The 25,089-nt window shown below is 48.3% G+C and overlaps 1 protein-coding gene across 1 annotated transcript; it reads right to left on the reverse strand.

The window, feature by feature from the left end:
• Window positions 1–3,467: 3,467 nt before the first annotated feature.
• On the reverse strand, window positions 3,468–23,633 carry Tmem130 (transmembrane protein 130). The gene is made up of 8 exons (XM_059249272.1): window positions 23,436–23,633; window positions 15,299–15,604; window positions 12,107–12,266; window positions 10,114–10,280; window positions 8,351–8,435; window positions 7,458–7,660; window positions 5,424–5,536; window positions 3,468–5,139 (listed from the first exon to the last, which is right to left on the reverse strand). The coding sequence occupies exons 1-8, from the start codon at window positions 23,524–23,526 to the stop codon at window positions 4,990–4,992; spliced, it is 1,275 nt and encodes a 424-aa protein (XP_059105255.1). The 5' UTR covers window positions 23,527–23,633; the 3' UTR covers window positions 3,468–4,989.
• Between the last annotated feature and the right edge of the window lie 1,456 nt (window positions 23,634–25,089).

Consider the following 25,089-nt stretch of genomic DNA (forward strand, 5'->3'; position numbering starts at 1 on the left):
CAACCAATGTGGCCCTCAGTGGCAGCTCAGCCCATGGACAGCAACATGGCTTCAGGTTGCAGCACAGTCCACGGGCATACTCATGGCCTTTGGTGGTAACATGGGCCACAAACATCAATACAGACCCAACTGCAGTAGGACCACAGATGCTGACGTGACCCTCAGTGGCAGCATGGCCCACAGACATCAACATGACTTTAGGTGGTAGGGCCAGGGACATGAACACAGCTCCCAACTGCTGTAGGACTAGAGACATCCACATGAACCTTGGGCTTCAACATGGTTAGGATCAGCAGACCATGGGTACTAAAGAGACCTCCAAGGACAGCACAGGCCATAGAGGTTTTTCGAGGAGGTCCAATCCAGAAAATGAACTGTGCTTCATCTTGGACATCCTGTTGCTGCTCAGAACCAGGGTGATTGTGCAGTTGAGCAGTGTTTAATCAGGGTGCAAGCTCCAGGCTGCTGCACACCACCCTGTTGGCCCTGCTTGGCCAGGACATGTCCCCTGTCTACCACAGGCTTCTCTCACACCTATTACTGCCATCGTGTCTCTAGTTCCACCGCTCCCCACCACTCACTGCTCTGTTTCTCCATCTTTCCCTCCCTCCATCGAATGTTCCTTCATCACAGTGGCACTGGAAACTGCAGTGTGTCACTGTATATATCCCAGATAGCTTTGCATGCAAATAGTCATTGTATCGAGTCTTTCGTCTGGCTCAAGGTGTCTGGTTTCTGAAGCACCATGAACATTGGACCATGGCTGAGACTTGTCTTTTTTTTTTTTTTTTAATCCTGCTGTTGCCGTAGTCATGGTGATCCTGCAACTCTGGTTCTGTATGACTGGCTTCTTCATGCACTCCAGCAGCTCGTAGATTGGGTAGATGTTGGGGTGGACTGGCTCAAAGCACTGGATCTGAGCCCGATGGTAGTTGAGTTGGTCAGCCTCTGCTGGCTCAGGGGCCCAGGCCTTTTCTTAATTAGTGATTGATGGGGGAGGGCCCAGGCCATTGTGGGTGGTGCCATCTCTAGGCTGGTGGTCCTGGGTTCTAAAAGAAAGCAGGCTGAGTACGCCATGTGGAGCAAGCCAGTAAGCAGCACTACTCCATGGCTTCTGCATCAGCTCCTGCCTCCAGGCTCCTGGCCTCACTGCTTTTGATGATGAACTGTCATATGAAAGTGTAAGCCAAATAACCCCTCCCACCCAAGCTGCTTTTTTATCATGGTATTTCATCACAGCAATACTAACCCTAACTAAGACAGAAAGTAAACCACACAGCCCAGTGGGCTTTCTGCAAGGGGCATTGTCCAGCACACACACACACACACACACACACACACACAAAAAAAAAAAATGCACCATAAAGATGGAAATTTGAGGTTCCATAAAAACAAAACAGAAGTCAGAACACCCCTGATCCTTGTGGGCATCTGGGTTTCAGACACGGGGACAGAAGACTTGTCATGGCCAGGCTGTCCCACAGAGGCATGAGTAGAGCTGTCCTTTCTATCCGGGTTCCATATCTTGCCTCTCCTGAAACCAGAGTCCCATACCTTCTGTTGTGCATAGATACCTGTATTCATGTGTGATTGTGGAGGCCAAAGAAAGATGTTCATTGGATGTCCTATGTAGATGGAGTTTTCCTGTCCTGACCACCTGCTCCCAAATAACCGGCAGCTGCTTCCCAAGCAACTGACTCAGAGACTTAATATAAATTATAAATGCTCAGCTGATAGCTCAGGCTTATTACTAGCTAACTCTTACACTTTAAATTAACCAATATTTCTTATCTACCCTCTGCCATGTGGCTCATGGCTTGTTACCTCATTTTCTACACGTCCTGTTTCCCCTAAGTCTGCTGGCATCTCTCTCAACTCCACCCTTCTTCATCCCAGTATCCTTAGTTTGATTGCCTCCCTCCCCATACTTCCTGCCTGGCTACTGGCCAATCAGCATTTTATTAAACCACTTTGAGTGACAAATCTTTACAGAGTACAAGATGACTATTCCACAGCAGTCCTGCTCTATCACTGTTTGCCTTATTCTTTCGAGATGAGTCTCTCACTGAACCTGGAGCCAGGCTGGCAGCTGGCAGTCATCTCCCTGTTCCCACCCACACAGTACTTGGGTTATAGGCACATGTGCAGCCATGCCTGTCCTTTTTATAAGAGTGCTAGAGATTCTAAACTGTTCGGTCCTAGAAGGGGCTGAATGTTCCAAAAGCTGATTACCAGGCTGGCTATCTCACCTGTGGGAGTGGGAGTGAGAGTGGGAGTATGCATGCATGTGCAGCATTTTGCTAAGTCTTCAGGCAGGTGCTGCAGCTGTGGGGGTGCATTGGGAGTCTGTGCCCCTCTTGACTCTTGGACTTGGCCAAGGCTGGGCAAAGGAAACCCCCAGAAAGGACACATGACCTCTAAGTAACAACTCAAAGAGCTGTTGTTTTTCAAAAGCATAATAAAGTAGTATTGCAAAGGAAAGCAATTATATTAAAATTCTAATAAGTATTTCTATATACGAATAAGTATGTGAATGTTTGCCTATGTGAATACTTGTGCACATGTGTGCATATATGTGTGGTTGAAGGTTAGACTAAAGGGTAACCTCAGGCCTCATTCCCAATAGCTCTCCACCTTGCGTTTCTGGAGACCCCATTTCTCACTAACCTGGAGACTGCTGGTTCAGCTAGACTAGGCGGCCAATGAGTGAGCCCTGAGGATCCTGTTTCTGCCTCCTCAGCACAGGGGTTACAAACACATGCCACCATGCCTGGCTTTGTTTGTTTGTTTGTTTGTTTGTTTTTAAAACATGGGCTCTGGGTATCGAACTCCGGGTCTCAAGGAAAGCGTTTTCCCGGCTCAGCTCTCTCCTTGGGGGCCTGGAATGGTTCATCTTGACTGTCTCTTTGATGGACTTTAGAAGCCTTGAGGAGACAAGCCTGTGAGGGCATTTTCCGAGAGACTCAACCAGAAGAGAAGACCCTCTGGGAACGTGGGCACAATCCCATGGACCATGGACTGAATTTTAAAAAGGAAAAGTGAGCAGCTGCCTCCCGCTTCTGCTGCCACGCCTTCCCTGCCATGATGGACTGTCCGCCTTGGCACGCCTTCCCTGCCATGATGGACTGTCTGCCTTGGCACGCCTTCCCTGCCATGATGGACTGTCCGCCTTGGCACGCCTTCCCTGCCATGATGGACTGTCTGTCTGCCTTGGCACGCCTTCCCTGCCATGATGGACAGTCCGCCTTGGCACGCCTTCCCTGCCATGATGGACTGTCCGCCTTGGCACGCCTTCCTCAAGTCACTTTGGTCAGGTGTTCTAATGGCGACGAGGAAAGGCACCAACACTGGGTCATCGCACCTCTAACATCATCGCAGAATGCCTGAAAGGGTAGCCCGCTGCTCCCAAGCATCATTTACAAAGCTTCGTGGACACACAGGGGACAAAAATACTCTGCCGCACAGACTGCGCTTGAGGAAGCTTTTATTCAGGGACAATGGCAGTATGTCATGGGAATGAGCGGTACACGAGAGAACACTAGTTCAGCAGGATGTCCAAGGGCCAACCAACGGTTACAGTGACAGAGAGCTACCTTTACAGTCTTGACCACCCTCATCCAGCAGGTGCGGGCTGCCCTAGTGTGCTAGGTAAACAGGTAAGCCTGGATGCTTACATCTGTACCTACTTACCCCCTTTGTTCTTTCCCTTTCTTTTCTCTCTTCTTTGTTCCTTTCTTTCTTTCTTCCTTTCCCTTCCCCTTCCTTCTTTTCTTCCCTTTCTTTTTCTTTCTTTCTTTCTCTTTCTTTCCTTCCTTCTTTCTTTCTTTCTTTCTTTCTTTCTTTCTTTCTTTCTTTCTTTCTTTCTTCCTTTCTTTCTTTTTTTGAGGCAGGGACTCCCTATACAGCTCTGAATGTTGTTGAACTCATTATGTAGACCAGGCTGACCTTGAACTCTGTTCCGAGATCCACCTGCCTCTGCCTCCTCTGTGCTGGGATTAAAGGTGTACGTCACCACACCAGGCTTCTACTTATAATCTTTCAAGGTATCCTTTGACTCCTGATTCTTTCTTCTGCTACCTTGGGAGCAACTGAGTGGGTAAGGTCACACACACACATACACACACACACACACACACAGAGAGAGAGAGAGAGAGAGAGAGAGAGAGAGAGAGAGAGAGAGAGATTGCCCAAGTCCTCACTAGCAAACCTTTCTTTTTGCTCCAACTCTTTTTTTTTTCCTCAGTGGACACTGATCTTACGGGTTTCAGTGAAAGAGGATTAATTTATAGAGCATTCCACACTCACCGGTGTTCATTCCACCCCGCCTATCACCACCACCCAGCTTCCGGCAAGCAGGCAGGGAACAGAACGACCTGGTAATGGAACTGCAGGGACAAAGGACAGAGGGCCAGGCTCAGGTGTTGCATTTGAGTTTTGGTTCAGGTCCATCCGGGCAATGAGCCTTGGAGATACACAGCAGATCATCTGAGCTGCGCCATCACATCCATGTGGATCTCTCCTTGCTGTAAGTGTGCCCATCTGAGTGTGGGTTACCTTCCACTATGCATCCTTAACCATCTGTGACCTCCTTCCTAGCTCTCTCTGGTTCGAGCGGAGCTGCATTGCTGAAGGCCTCATGAATCCCCAGTGAGTCACAGATGTACTAACATGAAAGCAATGGGCAAGGGGCATCCAGGTCCACGTGGAAGAGTCTTAATAGAGCACACCAAACATCAGAATCCTGCTCGGGAGAGGGTGGGAGGGTGACGGGGAAAAGCTCACAGCAGTGACTAGAGTGTACAGATGGGATGACAGCTGGGAGGATGACACAAAGGACGTATCACAACGACTGGACTGTACAGAGCCATGACCAGTCTGGGCAAATGGCCACACCTGGGTGAACCCCTCCTGCTCAGTAGCATATGCCACCCGGCCCCGAAGCTCCCAATGGGTGATCAGCGAACACTGAGAGGTGTGGGTGTGGGGAGTTCACACGTTATAAGTTTTCATAGGTTTGTAGAGGGGTGGAAGCAGCCCGTGGCTCTCGCGGACAATTTCCAGGTATTCGGATGGTGATTCCAGAAAGAGGGATCCACAGCATAGCTGGCAGCAGCACTTGAGCCCGGTCATCTCCGGACTCTTGTCAGACATAGGAGGAAAGTCAAAATCAGCCATCTCTGGTGAATAAAACCCCTCGGGTCAATTACCACCCCCCTGGGAGCCTCCCCCACCAGCCCATTCGGTGGGCTTGAGAGCTCAGCATAAAGGAGACAGTCAGATGGGAGACCAGCTAACTCAGCAATTCTACTACCCAGTCTACCCATGTCTCTTTGGTGCATCATTAGCAAGACTCCCTCCAGACATTCTGGTTGGCCTACCACACCCAGTTCAGTGGTCTAGCCTCCAGCCGGCAGAGCGCTTACCTCCGTTGGGTCCTTCTGTTGAGCAGCACTCCGTACAGTCATGTACATGATGAAAACGAGCAGCACAGTGATCAGCGTGGCGCACGGGAAAGCGAAGACAATCGGCTGCAAGCCTGGGAGGGAGAGAGGAGGATGAGACAATTGGATAGCTGGTGTTGAACTACGGGTTTGCTGCTAAAGGCAGGTACTGCCAAGCCTGGTGACCTGGGCTCCATCCCAGGCGTGAACACGATGATGGAAGGAGATAACTGACCTTGGCCTCCACATGTGTGTCATGGCACACATATACAAGCACACACAACACCTGGGTGGTGGTGATGCACAGGCCTCTAGTCCCTGCACCGAGGAGGCAGAGGCAGGCAGATCTCTGAATATGAGGTCAGCATAGTCTACAGAGAGAGTTCCAGGAGAGCCAGGGCTACACAAAGAAATCCTGTCTCAAAAAAAAAAAAAAGCACATATAATAAATAAATACATAAGTTTTTTTTTTAATATTGGGTTTTATGTGTGTGTGGATATATTATGTGCAGGTATGTATGTGTGCACAGGTGTGTGTGCGCATGGAAATCAGGACAATTTCAAATGTTGTTCCTTGGGTTCCTTTGGCTTTTTGTTTGAAACAGGATCAAGACCTTCAGCAAGCAGGCCAGGCTGCCAGCTCCTGGCCCTGCCTCCTAGCTATACTCAGCTTTTTACAAGGATTCTGGGGGCCAAACTCCGATCTTCATGCTTGCAAGGCAAGCACTTTCCTGACTGCGCCCCAAATTCCGGCTCTGAAGAAGCAAGAGAGGTAGCCAGGGCCAATAGACCAAGAGACCAAAACGGGTGAGTTATAGGGATCAGGCTGGAGGAAGGGAAACGGAAGCCCCGCCCCTGGGGGCGGGGCTTAAAATAGGGGCGTGGTGAGGAGTGTTGAGAGGAGCCACAGGTACTGAGGGATGCTGGGAGAGCCGGGGTTAGAGACACAGACTGTTGCATCCTGCTTTTATGTATTCTGGGGATCGGGACTCGGGGCCTCATGCTTGTACAGAAAGTATTTTACCCACTGAGCCCTCTCCCCAGACCTGGACTAGTATCTTCTTCACAGAACTCATGGGGTTCTGGACACTCACCAGAGCATGTTGGAGCTAGCAGAGGCCAAGGTACCCAATGAGGCCCATGAGGTCCTTCAGGGGTAGAGTTCTCGGGGTTCAGAAAGAGACCAGAGAATAGAGGGAGTAGAAATGATGACGGCAATGAGGAATGGGGAGCACGTGGGGAGCTGACTTCATTGTTACTGTTTAATATGCTGATGTTCATGGAGGTGTTGGCAGAGTTGATGGCGGCTGCGCTACTAGGTTGGTAGAGTGTTAAGGATTGATTGTACTGGCAGATTTTGGTGGCGATGGTGGTGCTGGGGTGGGTGGAGTACTGTAAATAGTATTTAGTGAGGGTGATGGAGTTGGTGGAATGTTAGGGATAGTGTGATGGAATTTGGTGGTGGCACTGCTGTTGGTAAAGAGTTGGTGGTGCTATAGAGATGGGCAGAGTATGAGGGCATTGGTGGAGTTCAGTAGTGGTGCCTAGACTGGTAGATGGTCAAGGATGATTCTGGTGGTGTCTGGTGTTGGTGCTGAAGTTGACCAAGTGCTGGAGATGGTGTTGGTGGAGTTTGTGGTGGGACTGAAGTGGTAGCATGCCTCTGTAGAGTTTGTTGTTGGTTAGCAGGATGTTCAGGATAATAATGGTAGAGTTTTGAGTTGGTGCCGAGATGGGAGTGTTGGTTGTTGGTGGAGTCTGGTGATGACGATGTTGGCAGAGTGTGGGGGGGGGGAGGGGGGTGGTGGTGGTGGGGGGGTGATTTTAGCATTTGGTCATTGAAATTTGGGCTGTTTCTTTACCTAGGAAAATTACTCATGACCTTAGCGCTGGTGGAGTCAATTCTTGATGGCCTTGGTAGGATTGGCTACCAAGTGCTCGGCTGGTCACCAGAGGTGGTGGCAGGGTTTTGATGCCTGTAATGGCACTGCCCCCAGAAGGCAAGGTGTCACTTACTGGAGGGCCACACCTGAATCCTGTGGAACTGGTGAGCCTTGTTGATGACATTCTCAGCACGGAAGATGAAGCAGTAGTCCCCAGGGTCCTGGAAGACGTGGCTCAGGTTAAAAGATGTGCTGGTCACCAACACAGAGTGGCACTCTCTGTCCTCCAGTGGGAGACACTGTGGCTTGAGGCCCCAGCACACCTCCAGAGGCGGGCTACAGAAGAACAGATACACATTTTCAAAATGGCTTGGGAAGGAGCAGGAGCCTGACCAAGCCCAGGGAAGCTAACTGGGGCAGAAACTTCAGAGGCCTTTCCATACAGGATACCAGGCTCCCCTGGTCCATGTGATGGTTCATCTTAACTATCAGTTTAATAGGACTTAGAATCACCACGTAAACAAACCTCTGGGCGTGTCTGTGATGGGGTTTCTAGGTTAGGTTAATTAAGGTGGGAAGACCCACCCTGAATGTAGACAGCACCATTCAATGGGTTACAGTCCTGGATTAAATAAAAAGGGGAAAGCAGGCTGGTCACCAGCATTCATCACTCTGCTTCCTGTCTGTGGATGTCACATGACCAGGCATCTAAAGATCCTTCTGCCATGCCTCCCTACCATGAATTGTGAGCTCAAATAAACCTTCCTTCCTTAGGTTGCTTTGGATGGGTATTTTGTCACAGCAAGGAAAAAATTAACTAATACAGCTCAACATTCCAGATGCATAACTCAAAAAAGACAAAAGAACTATGGCCACAGTTCTTCCCCAGTTCATAGCCACAGGACAGGAAGGTACCATTCTCCCATGAAACCTAAGCTCTTTAAGGGTCAGAGCAGGATCTGTGGAGCGATTCATGGTCTAGAGAGGCCATGGAACACCCATACATCACTCTTTGGGTTCACTCACCTCCCAAGGAAGTTCATGGTCATTGTGAACTTTTGGAATGTCTGCAAGAGGGTGGGCCCCAAGACCTGGATGCCTTGAAGAGCCTCTGTAAGGAGAGAGAAACCCATTAGACCCAGTGGCTGAGGATTAACACAAGGTGCACAGCCCCTTAGCTTACATGGTCACTTCTACGTCCTTACCTCTCACCCACTCTCTTACCCACTGTCACTAAACCATTGACTATGCTACAAGAAAAGCGCCAGCCATTACCAGAGGCAAGGAAATCCTCCCAAGGGCTGGAGAGACAGCTCATTTGATGTCCTAGTTAGTTAACTCTGTCAACTTGTCACCTGAGAAGGGAGTCTCCATTAAGGGATTGCCCAGATCGGATTAGCCTGTGGGCATCTCTGTGATGGACTGTGGAAGGACCCAGTCCACTGTGAGCAGCACCGTTCTCTAGGCAGGTGGTCCTGGGCTGTACAAGAAAGCTAGCTGAGCACGCATTAGTGAGTGAGCTGCCATACAGCAAGCCTCCATAGTTTCTGCTGTGCTTCCTCGACATGAATTCCCTGGTTAGAGGTAACGGTGTGTGGAATGGCAAGCTGTTCTGCCTTCAGGTTCCTGCCTTGAGTTCTTTCCTTGACTTCTCTCAGTGATAGACTGCAACCTGGAGTGTAAGCCATATAAACCTTTTCCTCCCTTGAGTTGCTTTTAGTTGATTTTGTTGTTGTTGTTTCTCTTGTTTGTTTTCGAGATAGGGTTTCTCTGTGCATCCCTGGCCGTCCTGGATTTCGCTCTGTAGATCGGGCTGACATCGAACTCAGTGATCCATCTGCCACCTGAATGCTCAGAGTAAAGGTGTGCACCACCACTGCCTGCCATGCCAGTGTTTTACCACAGCAACAGAGACCCAAATAGAAGAGTGGGTAAAGTGTGGAACTGAATTCCACCCTCAGGGCCTGAAAAAAAATGTTGGGTACAGCGACACCTGATTGAAATCCCATAGCTGGAGAGGTGGAGATGTGTGGATCCCTGGAAGTCACTGGCTAGTCAGGCTAACCTACTAAGTGAACTCCAGGCTAGTGAGAAACGCTTGTAACAAAAGAAGGTTGTTGACCCAAGAGTGGTGGCGCACTCCTTTTATCCTAGCACTTGGAGGCAGAGGTAGACCGATCTCTGTGAGTTCCAGGCCAGCCAGGACGACACTGTCAAAAACAATTAATTTTAAAAAGGTGAAGGGCATCTGAAAACTCAAAGGTTTTCCTCTGACCTCCACAAGCAAATGCACACACGTGCATACTCACCTACACACACACACACACACACACACACACACACACACACACACATTAAGCATGGACTCAGGTTCACGTGCACATCATGCACATCCCCTCTCCCCCACATAGACACACTTACAAAGAAATCTCTGAAGACTGCCCAATGCCAGGTAACCAGACGGAGGCTTCCCACCCTCCCTAGCCAGCTTTGATCTGAAACTGTAGTGACTAAAGAATAAGGAGCATCCCTACCACTCCCTGTGGTAGGTGTCTGGTCAGGCTGAGGCCCTGGGGACAGGATGGCCTGGACTCACATGCCAGCTCTGCTACAGAGTAGCTGTGTGACTCTGTGGCCTTGAGTGGACTCTCTGGAGCAGACATTTACGGTAGGCATGGCTTCGAGAATATCCATTCAAGTGCAGCCTGATGCTAGCCTAGAGTCACTTGGATCTGGAAGGAGTGTTGTCCGGGGTCCCTCGGGTACAGCCAACCTGGCGGGAGACCTACCCCGAAGCTTTAAGGAAGCTGAGAAGTCGCCACTCCTCTGCACGGTGCCCTTCACGGCATCCGGCTTTGTCTGCTCCCATTCTGCCACGACCCTGACTTTCACCGTGAAGGTTCCAACACTCGAATAGTTGTAATAGGCCACAGGGGTGTCAGTTATCAACAAGGTCCTGTAAGATGACAAGGAGAAGGGACATGGACACCACTGCTTCCTTTTCCAGGAATTCGGAAGGGAATCCAGCAAGGCATCATGGAAGCAGCTTGTAGCACGAAATCCTAAGTGGTCTTATGATTTAAAAACCTGGAGCCAGATATCAGGGTGAAAGCTGAAAGATCAGAGAAGCAGAGCAGGCCACAGCCATCACTATTACTACTACCTCACCAACTCCTCAGCCTGAAAGAGCCAGAGTTCCTGTCTCCTCCCGCCTTGTATTCCCTTCTCTGCCCAGCCATATCACTTCCTGTCTCAACCTTCCTAGTGCTGGGATTAAAGGTGTGTGATCCCAAGTGCTGGAATTAAATATGCGGGCCACCTCTGCCGGTTCTGTTTCTCTTTTAGACTGGATAAATCTCGTGTAGCCCAGTGTGGCCTTGAACTCACAGAAATCTAGCCTCCCAAGTGCTAGGAGTAAAGGTGTGTGCCACCACTGCCTGACCTCTGTGGCTAATTCTGCGGCTGGCTCTGTCCTCTGATCTTCAGGCAAGTTTCATTTCGTAGATTACAAACAGTATATCACCACAACAACCTGTAATTGCAGCATTCGAGAGGCTGAGGCAGGATCTTAAATTCAAGGCCAGCCTGGGCTACACAGACAAGCTTTGTCTCAAAAATGAAAACAAACAAAAACAAAAACCCATAGCTTTTAAATTTGAATTTGTTGGTTCTGGCTTCCTACATTTGTTTGTTTGTTTTTGTCTTTTGAGGTGGAGTCTTATGAGCCCAGACTAACTTTGGACTTGCTTTGTAGCCCAGGCTGGCCTTAATGTCCTGAGTCTCCTGCCCAAACCTCCTGAATGCTGGAATTAAAGGTCTGTACCACCAAACCAGACTCTCTTTCTTTCTTAGGGTTGGAAAGATTTCTTAGTAGTTAAGACCATGCTCTTGCAAAGGATCTGAGTTCAGCTGGTTCCCAGAATCAATGTTGGGCAGCTCACAACCACCTTTAACTCCAACCCTGGGTGATCTGTCTTTCTCCTGTGGCCTCAATGGGCACCTGCACTCATATGCACATATCCATACACAGACATGAACACACATTTACATGATTAAGAAAAATAAAAACAGCCGGGCGGTGGTGGCGCACGCCTTTAATCCCAGCACTCGGGAGGCAGAGCCAGGTGGATCTCTGTGAGTTCGAGGCCAGCCTGGGCTACCAAGTGAGTTCCAGGAAAGGCGCAAAGCTACACAGAGAAACCCTGTCTCGAAAAACCAAAAAAAAAAAAAAAAAAAAAAAAAGAAAAATAAAAACAAACCTTGAAAAAACCAAACCAAGAACAATTAAATCTACAAATCTGAAGTTAATAAGACGGCTCAGTAGGTAAAAGTACTTGCTACCAAGTCTAATGACCTGAGTTTGGTTGATCCCCAGGATTCATGTGGTGGAAAGAGAATACTAACTCTCACAAGCTGTCCTCTGAACTTTGAACAGAGACAGAGAGAGAGAGAGAGAGAGACAGAGACAGAGAGAGACAGAGAGAGGAGAATATTCCTATGTAGTCCTCACTGTCCTGGAACTCTCTTTGTAGGCCAGGCTGGCCTCGAACTTACAGAGATCCACCTGCCTCTGCATCTGCCTCCTGATGGGCAATTTTTTTAAAAGAATAAATAGCTGGTCATGGTGGCCCATACCTTTAATCCTTGAGAGGAAGAAGCGGTTGTACCTCTGCAGTTAAGACCATCCTGGTCTGTATAATGAGTTCCAGGGCAGCCAAGGTTATGTAGTGAGATCCCGGAAAAGGGGTGGGAGGAGGGGGTGGGGGGTTGGAGGATGCATACCCGTCTCCGAAGTCCCATCGGTAGAAGAAAGAAGCCAACTTGAAGAAGTCGCTCGGGTCATGGAGGAAAAAGGAGAATCTAAGGCTTTTATTGGTGAGGTAGGCGTTCGGCCAAGACACGGAGGTGTTTTGGGTAATGACTAGTTTTCCCACAAGCGATTCTGAGAAAGACAAAGGGAGAGTGAGTCCACAGAGACACGAGGCACCCATAGCCTGAGTTGTGACCTTGGGCTAGAGCAAAGCAGCCTGGCTCGCCTCCTCCAGCTGTCAGAGCTATGTGCAGTGTGGGGGACCCCATAGATCCTTCAAGAAGAGACATTCTAGTCACCCCCTGCTGGCAGTGACTCACAGCACATGCTCAATCTGTGCCCCTGCCCCACCTCCCTTTCACAGTGATTCCACTCTTCCTGGCAAAAGGGCTACCCGCCATGAGGAAAGGCATGGGCTGAAGCAGGACATGATGCCCACACTTGTAATTCCAGCACCTGGGAGGCTGGGACAGGAGGATCAAGAGTTCAAAGCCATCCTTGGCTACACAGTGAGTTGAAGGTCAGCCTGAGCTACATGAGACCCTGTCTCAAAACAAACCAAAAAAAAAACAAAAACAAACAAACAAACAAACAAACAAAAAACACATGCATCTTAATACATATAGACTATTTTTGCTGTTGTTAATGTCCTCTAAGAAATATAACATAACAACTACTTACATAGTGTTTATATTGTATCAGATACTATAAAGCATAGGGAGATAATTTAAAGGATATAGGAGTGGCGGGGAATGTGGCTCAGAAATGAAGCAATTGCCTAACACACAGGAGGCCCTGAGTTCCATCCTCAACACCAAAAAAATAGTGGGGGATAGAGCTAGAGAGATGGTTCAGTGGTTAAGAGTACTTGGTACTCTATCATGAGGACCAGAATTTCAGATCCCAGCATCTACGATGGATGACTCACAGAACATCTGTAGCTGTAGTGCCCTCTTCTGGCCTCTGTGGCAACTGCATACATTTACGTTAGCAGCGTTTATAGACTTAGTTACATAATTCTATGCTTGCATTACTTCCTACATAATTTTAAAAGCATGAGCATTTTCACTCAGGACATATAGACTCACTGAAAGGGCCATGATTAATAAATAATTCCATAAACTGGGGCTCCTAAGATGGCATCTCAGTAGGTAAAGGCACCTACCATCACGTCTGATGATCTGAGTTCAATCCCCAGGTCCCACACAGTAGAAAGAGAAAATCAACTCCTGCAAGTTGTCCTCTGACCTCCACATGGACACCATGGTACAGGTACCCACATACATGTACACCCTCACTAAATAAATTAATGTAGTAAAAAAAAATTTAAATACTTACATACATTAGCTGTGTGTCATGGCATATGTCTATAATCCTAGCACTGAGAAGCTGAGGTAGGACGATCTGCTTGAGTTCAAAACTAGCCTGGACTCTCTAGCAAGACTTTTTTCCTCTCCTAACTCCTGGAAAAGGCACATAATTACTCCAGTGTCTTTAATCAGTCCCCTAAGGGTTAAGTATTTCACTTGTTTATATATGTTTTCTATTCTCATCATCTTGTGCATAAAGCATTACCTAAATGAAGCCTTATTTCCTGAAGGCAAATTAATTTGGACTGTACGTCCCAGGTGGGACTTACTCTGGACCTCTGCCAGAGCAGCAAGCCCTCTCAAGTGCTGTACCATTTCTCTGGTCTTGATTCTTTATTTTTTTAATTGTTTTCTGTGTATGAGTGCGTGTGCCTGGTGCTCTAGGAGGTCGGAAAAGGATGTTGGATCACCTTGGGTTAGACTTACAAACAGTTGTGAGCTGCCCATGTGGGGGCTGGAAATTGAATCAGGGTTGTCTTCAAAAGCAACAAATGCCCTTAACCACTGAGCCAACTCTCCAGTCCTTTTTTTTTTTTTTAAGTAAAAAGTTTTAATTAAATTTATTTATCTACTTATTTATTTTGTATGTGTATTGGTCTGTGTGTGCACCCATGCCACGATACGGATGTCAAGGTGAGAGGGTAACTTTCAAGAGTGGGTTCTCTCTCCCCCCATGTAGGTCCTGGGGATCAAACTCAGGTCCTTAGGTTTTGCAACAAGCACCTTTACCCACTGAACCATCTTGCTGACCCTATTTTCTAATTTTTTTTTAACTTAACGAAGAATCAAGAAAGAATCCGTGCGAGATGGCTCAGTTGGTGATGTGCTTGCTTTGAAAGCATAAGAACCTGAATTTGATTCCCCAAACCCACATGTTTTCAAAAAAGCTGGGCATAGTGATAGATTACATTTGTAATCCTGTTGCAGAATATTTGTTTAACTATGAAAAGACGTGTTGCTGTTTTACCTTGCCTGCCTAAGGCACCTGACTGGTCTAATAAAAAGCTGAACAGCCACTGATGGGGGAGGAGGTATAGGCGGGACTTCTGGGTAGTGAGAATGAGGAGGAGGAGAAGGAGGAGGAGGAGGAGGAGGAGGAGGAGGAGGAGGAGGAGGAGGAGCAGGAGGAGGAGGAGGAGGAGGAGAAGGAGGGACTTAGGCACAGGATAGAAAGAAAAGGAGATGATAGGGAGTCGCCAGGGGCCAGCCAGACAGACACAGAGAAAGCAGGAAAGCAGGACATACAGAAAGAAAGAAAGTTAAAAAGCCCCAAAGCAACCTCCTAGAGCACCAGACACACACACACATAGATGAACAGAAACAGGTTAAATTAAGTTAAAAGAGCTAGTGGGGCAAGCCTAAGCTAAGGCCGAGCATTCATAATTAATAATAATTGTCTTTATTTGGGAACTAGTTGTTGGCCCAAAGAAAATTCCAACTACATAATCCCAGTGCTGGGGCATACTGGCCATCCAGCCTGTCTAATTGGTGAGCTTGCCAATGAGAGATCCTGTCTCAAAAAAAAAAAAAAAAAAGGTGGATGCTGCCTGAAGAACAACCCAGAGGCTCTCTCTCTCTCTCTCTCTCTCTCTCTCTCTCACACACACACACACACACACACACACACACACACGAACATACAGACACAAACACATGCACAAGACTTGAAAGCAGGCCTGGTGGTGTAGCTCATTGGTGAAGCACTTACACAGCATGTCCCAGGCCCTGGGTTGCACAACATGAAAGAGCTTGAAAGCAAATAGGTAAACATGAAAGGCCCTGAGAGACCCTCACCTTTGATGGGGAGTACCAGGGCACTCCTGGCTAGCGGCTTGCACATCCAGCAGTCGACAGCAGTGACCCAGACAGAGACTGAGAAGTCCCCAGCCACTCTGCCCACCACGTGGATGGTCGAGGTTAGATTCTTCTCAGTCTTGGCAGTGAGTATCAGTGGTGTGTGGACCCAGTGGAAACGGTAGAGGTGGGTGTCTGCAGGCAGGGACAGGCTGCCATTGTCCTTGACCGTCAGGTTGGCTGAGATGGTCACTTCTGTACCAACGGTAGCAGGACCATCAGTAGCAAGACTGAGGTTATAGAGACCTAGGAGACACGTATAGGCCGGGTTTCAGGAAGACGACGAGGACTTCCTCAGTTAGTTTTCCAGTCATCAGTAATAACAGTGGGGCCAGGGAGATAGTTCATTACACCAACTCTGATGATGCGAGTTTGATTCCCCAGTCCAAGAAGAAAGCCAACTCCCCCAAGTCTTCCTCTGCCCACCGCCCCCCACAAAATAAATGTAGCATCACAGAATGTCCCCATTTATTTACAGGGGATCCTTACCAAGACCCCTACCTGATGTCTGAAATCAAAGACAGCACCAGACCCAAAGTATTCTGTGTTTTTTTCCTTGTTCGTTCACTCTCTTACTCATTCATACATACAATTCATGGTGAACTTTAAATCGGTCACAATAAGAGATTAACAATAGTAACTAATAATAAAATGGAACTAAGATCAGTGGTGTATGCCAGTCATCCCAGCACCAGGGAGGTTGAGGCAAGAGGACTGAATATTTGAGTCCACCCTGGGCTATGTATTGACTGTGTTCAAGGCCAGTCTAGGCTATATAGTGAGACTCCATCTAAAGAAACAGAACAGAGCTAGGCAGTGGTGATACACGCCTTTAGTCCCAGCACTTGAGAGGCAGAGGCAAGTGAATCTCTGTGAGTTCGAGACAGCCAGGACTGTTACACAGAGACCCTGTCTCAAAAAACCAAAAAAAAAAAAAAAAAAAAAAAAAAGAAGAAGAAAAAGAAACAGAAACTGGGCGATGGTGGTGCATGCCTTTAATCCCAGCACTCAGGAGGCAAAGGCAGGTGGATCTCTGAGTTTGATGTCAGCCTGGTCTAGAAAGCAAGTTCTAGGACAGCCAGGGCTACACAGAGAAACCCTGTCTCCAAAGAGAGAGAGAGAGAGAGAGAGAGAGAGAGCAAAATAGGGCAGGAGACAGGGCTGGAGAGATGGCTCAGCAGTGAAAAGTATGTACTATTCTTTACTATTCTTGCAGAGGAATGGAGTTCAGTGCCCAGCACTGGCATCTGGCAGTTTACAACCATCTGTAACTCCAGCTCTGGAGGGATATGATGCCCTCTCTGGCCACTTCTGGCACTGCACTCATGCCCACAAAACCACAGGCACATATGCACACACGCACATAATTAAAATAATAATTTTAGCCGGGTGGTGGTGGCGCACGCCTTTAATCCCAGCATTCAGGAGGCAGAGCCAGGCGGATCTTTGTGAGTTCAAGGCCAGCCTGGGCTACAGAAAGAGATCCAGGAAAGGTGCAAAGTTACACAGAGAAACCTATCTTGAAAAAAAAAGTAATAATAATTGTTGCAGCTGGTTTTATGTCAACTTGATACAAGAGAGAGTCACCTGAGAGGAGGGAACCTCAATTGAGAAAATACTTCCATAAGATTGGGCTGTAGGGCATTTTCTTAGTTAGTGATTGATCGGGGAGGGCCCAACCCATTATGAGTGGTGCCATCCCTGGGCTGAAGGTCCTGAGTGCTAAAAGAAAGTGAACTGAACAAGCTATGAAGACCTTGTTTAAATAAATAAATAAATAAATAAATAAATAAATAAATAAATAAATAAATAAATAAATAGGCCTGATCCTTCCTACATAGTCCAGACTGGTGTTGAACTTGTGGCAATCCTCCTGCCTCCCCCTCTAGAGTACTGTGGTTGCAGTCTCATGCCATCACAACCAGCCTGAGACTCACTCATTTCACCCAAACCCACTTTCCCAGCCAAAGTCCCTGTTTGAGGCTCAAGCCTTCCTAGGCGTTGATAGTATGTATTCCCTTTCTAGTCAGTCTACATTGTAACCACATGTAACTAAGTGTAAATTAACCTAATGTGACTGATTACATTTACTTAAGCATTCTGTTTCCTGTGTTTAACAACAATGTGGCTAGCGGGTCCATCTTCCCGAGGCACACAGAATACTTCTGTTTGCTCAAAGCCCCATTTCCCATGGGTAGTTGAGTCTCTGAATTTTTGCTCTCTCCTCACTTCTTGTTAGAGTGAAAAGAGCCAGCTACGGTCAGGTCGGGGGCCTGGGTACACAGCTAAGCAGGTAGAGTGCTTGCCTGGAGTGAATGAAGCTCTGGGTTCCATCCCTCCCATTCCACGAATGAGGGTGACAAACACCAATAATCCTAGCACTCAGGAGGTGGAAACAGGAGGTCCAGAAGTTCAAGGCCATCCTCAGCTACATAATGAATTTGAGGCCAGCCTGTGCTGTAGAAGAATCTGCTAAGAAAAAAAAAAAGCCAGCTGTCCCAAACACCAGCCACAGGCCTCTCTGATTTTCTCTTTTTTGGGTACCCTTCCCTCTTCTACATCACCACTCTATCCCTGGGGTGATATATTGTGTACCTTAATAAACTTGCCTGAGGATCAGAGGACAGAGCCAGCCACTAAATTACACATAGAGGCCAGACAGTGGTGGCACATACTTTTAATCCCAGCACTTGAGATCTCATGCCTTTGCTTGGGAAGCACACATGCCTTTAATCCCAGGAAGTGACATGGCAGGGCAGAGAAAGGTATATAAGGCATGAGGAAACAGGAACTCACTCTCTTTAGGCTGAGGATTTCGTAGAGGTAAGAACTAGTGGCTGGCTGTTCTGCTTCTCTGATCTCTCAGCTTTCACCCTGATATCTGGCTCTGGGTTTTTTTAATTAAAAGACCATGTAAGATTCAAACAACATATCCCATTTCCAGGGGCCCCACATACAGTCATCTGATTTCTGCTCTTGGCCCTGATCTATGTCTTGTCTCTTTTTTGTTTGTTTGTTGAAAGATACATTTTTAATAATTTGAATACTTTCACAAAGAGACAGGGAAGCCCTGCCCCTACAGAAAGGCTTTCCCACCTGCCCCTGCACCACAGCAGGACATGTAAGATGTGACCAGTACACTAAGTACGTAGGACTTTAAAAAGCATCCTGCTGGGCTGTCTGTGGCTGGTGGTGGCTGAGAAGTGTGAAATGGCCAGGAATTAAAAACTGCAAACTCAGACTGACTTCTCCTGAAATTGGCCCTGCCATGTAGTGCCTAACGCTGTCCCCACCTCCACTATTTCTTCTGTTTTCCAGTCAAGTGACCGGCTTTATGTCTTATCTCTTGTTGTTCCAACAAGTGTCTGGAATTTGATTTAATGTAATCATGAACCTTCCTTTGGGGTCTAGATTCACACCTGGGGACCTTCCACCTGGCAGCCAGCCACTCTTGCAGTTCCAGGAGGTACACAGGGGTGCACACCTTTAATCCCAGCACTCAGGAGGCTGAGGCAAAGCAGATCTCTGAATTCGAGGCCAGCCTGGACTACATAGTGAATTCTAGGCCAGTCAGGGCAACATAGTGAGACCCTGTCTAAAAAATAAAAACTTTCCAGTTCCCAGGATGCTTTGGTCCTTCTGACTTCAGGGTTTTTGTATATCCTGGCTCAGTGGGCAATGGCACTTGCTGCCAAGGTTGACGACCCGAGTTTGATCCCTGGGTATGCAAACACTCTAGTGAAAATAAATAGAAAAATAAGAAGAATTCCTGTTCTACCTTCTGTCCCACAGGAAGTCTTTCAGGAAGCTTTCCTGTGCCCTGACCCCTCAGTGCTCTCCTGATAGACTGGGTACACTACTGTCACTGAGATATCACCGTACTGAACGAAGATTTCTTCTCTCCCAGTGTACTTTTAATTCCTTGAGGACAAGGGTCATCTGCTTCTTTATTGTGCAAGCAAAATGCTTACCATGTAGTAAGGAGCTCGGGACATGGCTCTGTGGATAAGAGGGCTTGCTGTATAGGCGTGAGGACCTGAGTTCAATCCCCCAGACCCATGTAAAAAGCCAGGCATGATGAGGTACACCTATCCCTGGACTGGGGATGTGGGGACAGGAGGATCTCTAGTCAACCAGTCAACCTAATGGAATTAACGGGCTCCAGATTCTACTGTGATTGTTTAAATTTGATAAAAACTAAGAATTTGGTCTCAAGGCCATATTAGCAAAAACCCAAGTGTTTAATCACAACCATATGCTATTAGTGGCTAATATGAGGCAGCCAGAGGTGGACAGAATCTGAGAAAGACATCTCAGGTCACCCTCTCACCTCCACATACAGGAGCATGCATATGAATGCATGTGCACCATTGTGTATACCCATGCGCGCGCGCGCGCGCACACACACACACACACATACACACACACACACACACACACACACACACACACACACACTGTATGGTTAGTGTTCAGTGGTACTTCTGAGCCACGTGATTACCTGGAAAGGAAGATGTGGCATGAAGTCCAGACCACCTAGCACCGTCGCAGAAGACTGTTCACATGGGGGTTACTGACTGAACCCCTTCTGTGTGCCCACTCCCACAGGTGCTGAGTAACCTAGCATGGACATGGTCTTCCTCAGAGTGAGTTCACAGGATACCTGCTGGAGTCTTCAGCAGAACCAGAAGAGTCCGTCTGCAAATGTGCCCCTTGTTTACCTCACAACATTCCCGGTCCCAACTGGGAACTCGGGCTTCAGTCTTTTCTGCTGTTCTGCCCTATGTTTCTGTTATGAATCCCTTTTCTTCAAACCCATTCGTTGAGTTATAAAGCTGTTTGAGTCATGATGCTAAAGGCATGGGCTGCCACTGCTATCCTAGATACTGTGGGTTTGAGGGTTAATATGGTCAACATGGTGGGATTTAGTTTCGTTTTGAGACAGGATCTCTCTACGTAGTCCTGGCTGTGCTGGAACTCTCTATGTAGACCAGGCTGACCTCGAACTCACAGAGGTCCACCTGATTGTATATGAAATGTGACCCGCTGCCATGGCCCCTGCTGCCATAAATTCCCTGACATGATGGACTCTATTTTTGAACACTCATTTATTTATCTTTGGGGTGTGTGTGTGTGTGTGTGTGTGTGTGTGTGTGTGTGTGCTCTCAAACATACGTGCGAATGTGTGTATCATAATGGACATGTAGCAGGGGTCAGTTTTCCCCATCTAATGTGTGGGTTCCAGGAATCAAATGCAGGTCTTCAGCTTTGGCAGCAAGTGCCTTTACTCTCTGAGGCATCTATACAACCCCATTTCCAGCTGTTTCGCCATAGCACCCAGGCAAGTACGTCATACAAAAGGAAAGGGCTACTGCTGCTGTCCCCCAGGACTATTTGCCCTCCCTCTAGTTGGCAGGCAGCATGTCCCTTTCTTCAAGGGCTCTTACCTGTTTCCGCTCCCCCACCCCATCATTATTACCACCCACCCCCTTCTCCCTCCCACTCAAGTGGAGGAGGAACAAGGACCAGAGTGAGGCTCTAAGGTGGCAGGAACACTAAGCTGCATGTTAATTGCCATCCTGCATCTGCAGTGAGAGAGCGGGCTGACGCAGATCGGTTGCCATGGAAATGGAATCAGGGGGCAGCTGGCTGGAGCCGGGAAGAAGGAGGACCCACTGATGATGTTGTTGAAAATGGTTGCCGAGCTCATGGCAACTCCCACCAGCCCTGCCTGGAGGAGGCCACAAAGGTCTTTTAAAAAACAGAAGCTGGGCAAAAGGGATGGCTCGGTGGTTAAGAGCCCTTGCCGTTCTTGCATAGGACCTGAATTCAGTTCCCAGCATCTACTGTGGGCAGCTCACAAGCGTCCTCATCTTGGGACTCCAAAGCCCTCTCCTAGTCTCTATAGGCATTCAAACACATGTGAGCATACATTCACACTGATACATGTGGATGCTCATAAATTTTAAAAAAAGAAACTAAAAACAGAAACTGCACCGGGCATGGTGGTGTAGCATGTCTTTACTTCACTCGAGAGGCCACGGTATGCAGATCTCTGTGAGTTCAAGGCTAGCTTAGTCTACATAAAGGAAACTCTGGAGGTGGAAGCAGGAGGATTAGAAGCTCAAGGTCATCTTTGGCTGTATGAGTTTGACAGAAGCCTCCTAGGTTACATGAAAGCCTGTCTAAAAGAGGGGTGGGGGAGTGCCCCTGGACCCCTTTCACTGGGTCAAGGTGACCTCCTTCTTCCTCTGGGCTTTTGGGAAGTATCCAAGGGTATCCATGCTAAAGTGGACAGTGAAGACCTTTGCCAAGTGCAGCTGAAGGAACGAGACCCAGTGCATCCCCTGTGACTCTGCTCATCCAAATTCATCTTTCTTGTTTGGGAGCCCAGATGCACACAGAGCACAGCCAGCGACCAAGGCAAGGACTTGGGGGTACCCCACGTGCACTCAAGTGACATAGAACTAGATGTGCCAAGACAGAAAGAAGGGGCAATGCCCTCAAAAGCATGGCCCCAGTTTCCTAACAGGTTACCAGGGCCTCAGTGTTTCCCCATGATACATGTGAGACTTGGAACATTCTAGAAAATGACTACGGTGGCCTTTTCACATAGCACATGTTAGGCAGCCAAAAACACTTACCAAACACACCTGTGATGGTCTAAATAACACAGAAATCCACCTGCCTTTGCCTCCCAAATGCTGGGATTAAAGAGGTAAGTCAAGAGGATCAGGAGTTCTAGGCCAGCCTGGGCTACATAAGACCCCATTGGGGGGGGGGATTTATATTTTTATTTTGTGTGTGTGTGTGTGTGTGTGTGTGTGTGTGTGTGTGTGTGACTAGAGTGGTGACTCATGCTTATAATCCCAGCACTAGGTAGGGGAAACAGGAGGGTGCAAGTTAGAGACCAGCCTGGGCAATTCATGAAGACCTCATCCCAAAATAAATATTGCCTGATAAGATGGCACATGCCTTTATCCCAGCGCCAGGGAGCCTGAGGTAGGAGGATCTCTGAGCTCGAGGCCAGGGTGGCTACAGGGTGAGCTCCAGGACAGCCAGGGCTATATAGAGAAATCCTGCCTTGAAGTAAATAGATAGATAGACAGACAGACAGACAGATAGATATTTAGTTGTGTATTTGTTGTAATTTAAATCATGTAACTTCTAGACACATATAACCCAATGGATCAGGGTGTCCATTTGTAGTTGAATTATATGTTGAATTTCCAGGAGTGGGGGAGGGTGCAGGTAATTTGATACATGCAAATTTCCCACAAAATCCTCTGATGCATGCCAAAAACGCAGGTTGTTTTTGTTTTTTTATTATTTTTAATTTACTTCGTGGCTCTGCCGTTCTCACAAATCTGCACCAGGCCCCCCTCTTCCCCTACCTCTCTTTTAATGGGCAGATGCGTTGTGAAGAATGATGTGGGTTTTTTTGTGTTTTTTTTTTTTTTTCCTCCAGCTACTCACAACCCACCGGTCTCTGACAATTCTCGAATCTGTGTCGTTTGTTACTCCTAAAATGGGGTAGGAAGGTTGATGTTGGTCTTTTCATCACGGAGAGATGGGTCCTGGTGAGCCTAGGGAAGAATCTGTCGGCTCAAGTCCCCCCTTCCCTTTTTTTAAATCATTCCTAGGGAGGAAATGGCAGACTGGCCTCCTGGGCTGCAGACTAGCACCTGCGCCGCCCCTAAGCGAACGCAATCACGGTGGAAATCTCTAGAAAAAGGCGACATCTTAAAGCAAAAGCGCTGCCCCATGCAGGCAAAGGGGGCGGTTCTCCCTAGGGGTGGCTGAGGCGCGATGACCTCTCCCAACCCATCCGGGGTTTCCTGCATGCATCCATGCTCCCTGTCCCTCCCCTAGTGAGTACCAGTCCCAAGCATCCGAATGGATGTGCTTCCCAGGGCAGAGTGCTGGAGGCAGGCATCGAGGGGGAGCAGGGAGACGCCCCAAGTGCCTGGGTGACTTCTGCTCAGAGGGGTGCCCAGCAAGGGTAGGACGCACCGAGTCATCTCGGTAGCTCAGGTTCTGGATAGCACTGGACAGCTCCAGGCAGAATCTGGCTTACCTGCAGCCACCTTCGCTGGGCCCAAGGGCAGGAGGCAGGCGAGCAAGAAGACGAGCCTGAGGTCGGACCAGACATCGGTGGCCTTGGCCATGGCGCAGCGTGGATGCCGAGGGGCTCCCGGCCGATGCGCAGGGAGCTGAGCTGGAGCTCCGCAGTGGCAGCTTCGTGTGGCTGTGCGTAGAGACGCAGCGCTCGCCTGTCTCCGCCTTCAGCCACCTCCGCCCACACAGCCCTCCCCGGAGCCCCGGAGTCCCTCCCCTCTAGGGATCACAGAAACCATCCTTACTTCACCAGGTGCGCATGCTCTCTTCCCGCATCCTGCTTCTGTAGGGTCCAGAGCCATCTTTCCAGCCCGAAACAGGGTCTCTTTACTGAACCGTTAGCTCACCACATTGGTTAGACAGACGGTCTAGGAGCCTCTGGAGCCTGCCTATCTCTGTTCCTCCCAGCCCTGGGGCTACAGATGTGTACCACGCCTGACTTTTAAATGCGTGCTGATGACCCGAACTCAGATCCTTATGCTTGCTGCGTAAGCAAACAACCCACCAAGCCCTCTCCCTAGCCCTTAAATCTCTCTTACTGTCCTAAATTTTCACTACTTTGTATACATTTTGTACTTACATAATGTCTCCACTCAAACTAGCCACAGTTCCTTGGGGATAGCCCTACTGAAAAAGAACGCACACACTTAACTGTTGTTGACTAATTTTTGGTTTTGCTTTGTTGTTGTTATTTGAGACAGGTTTTGCTGGGCGGTGGTGGCACACACCTTTAATCCCAGCACTAGGGAGGCAGAGCCAGGCAGATCTTTGTGAGTTCGAGGCCAGCCTGGTCTACAGAGCAAGACCCAGGGCAGGCACCAAAACTACAGAGAAACCCTGTCTCGAAAAACCAATTAGAGAGAGGGAGGGAGGGAGGGAGGGAGGGAGGGAGGGAGGGAAGGAGGAAGGGAGAGAGAGAGAGGAGAGAGAGAGAGAGAGAGAGAGAGAGAGAGAGAGAGAGAGAGAGAGAGTTCTTTATATAGTCCTGCTGTCCTGGCACTCACTCTGTAGACCAGGCTGACCTCGAACTCACAGAGATCCGCCTGCCTCTGCCTGAGTGCTGAGAGTAAAAGCATGCGCCACCGCCACCACCACCTATTTGTAGCTCTTGTGTTATTTTCTGCTTGGGAAGACAAATATGACCTGCTCCTCCTAAAATCCAGCCCAAGTTTTCCCTTGCATAGATGGAGTTCCCCCAATTCCCTTAGGCTTCCGTAGTCTATACACTGTAGTACTTCCCAGGGCCACAAGCTCATAGACAAGGCAGAACTGCATACTGCTAGCTAAAAGGTACAGGAGGGGTGGGTGAGATAGCAAATGAGCGTCCAGGGACCTTTCCCATACTTCTCATTCTATGAGGGAATAGGCCCAATCTTGAGGGGCCCTGCTAGTTGCAGCCTCTGTGATGAAGATAATGACTGTCCATGATAGGTACGGCTAACAGAACCTCATTCATTTTAGCAGTGGTTTGTTTCGGCTAATTTAATTCTTCTGGGTAATAGAAAGTTCACATTTATTTCTCTGTCTACCTAATTCTATGTGTGTATGTACATGTATGTATTATAGTCAAATGCCTTCTAGTGTGTTGTGGAGGTCAGAAGATAATTTGCAGG

This window comes from Peromyscus eremicus, chromosome 23 (assembly GCF_949786415.1).
Source record: "Peromyscus eremicus chromosome 23, PerEre_H2_v1, whole genome shotgun sequence".
NCBI lineage: Eukaryota > Metazoa > Chordata > Mammalia > Rodentia > Cricetidae > Peromyscus > Peromyscus eremicus.

Excerpts from the sequence above, each read along its gene's own strand:
- Tmem130 (XM_059249272.1), bottom strand. The coding sequence starts at position 23,526 with ATGGCCAAGGCCACCGATGTCTGGTCCGACCTCAGGCTCGTCTTCTTG. Across the intron at positions 8,436-10,113 it reads AGCTTCCTTAAAGCTTCGGG|AGGCTCTTCAAGGCATCCAG; the intron begins GTAGGTCTCCCG and ends CTCTCCTTACAG. Across the intron at positions 7,661-8,350 it reads ACCATGAACTTCCTTGGGAG|CCCGCCTCTGGAGGTGTGCT; the intron begins GTGAGTGAACCC and ends GTTCTTCTGTAG.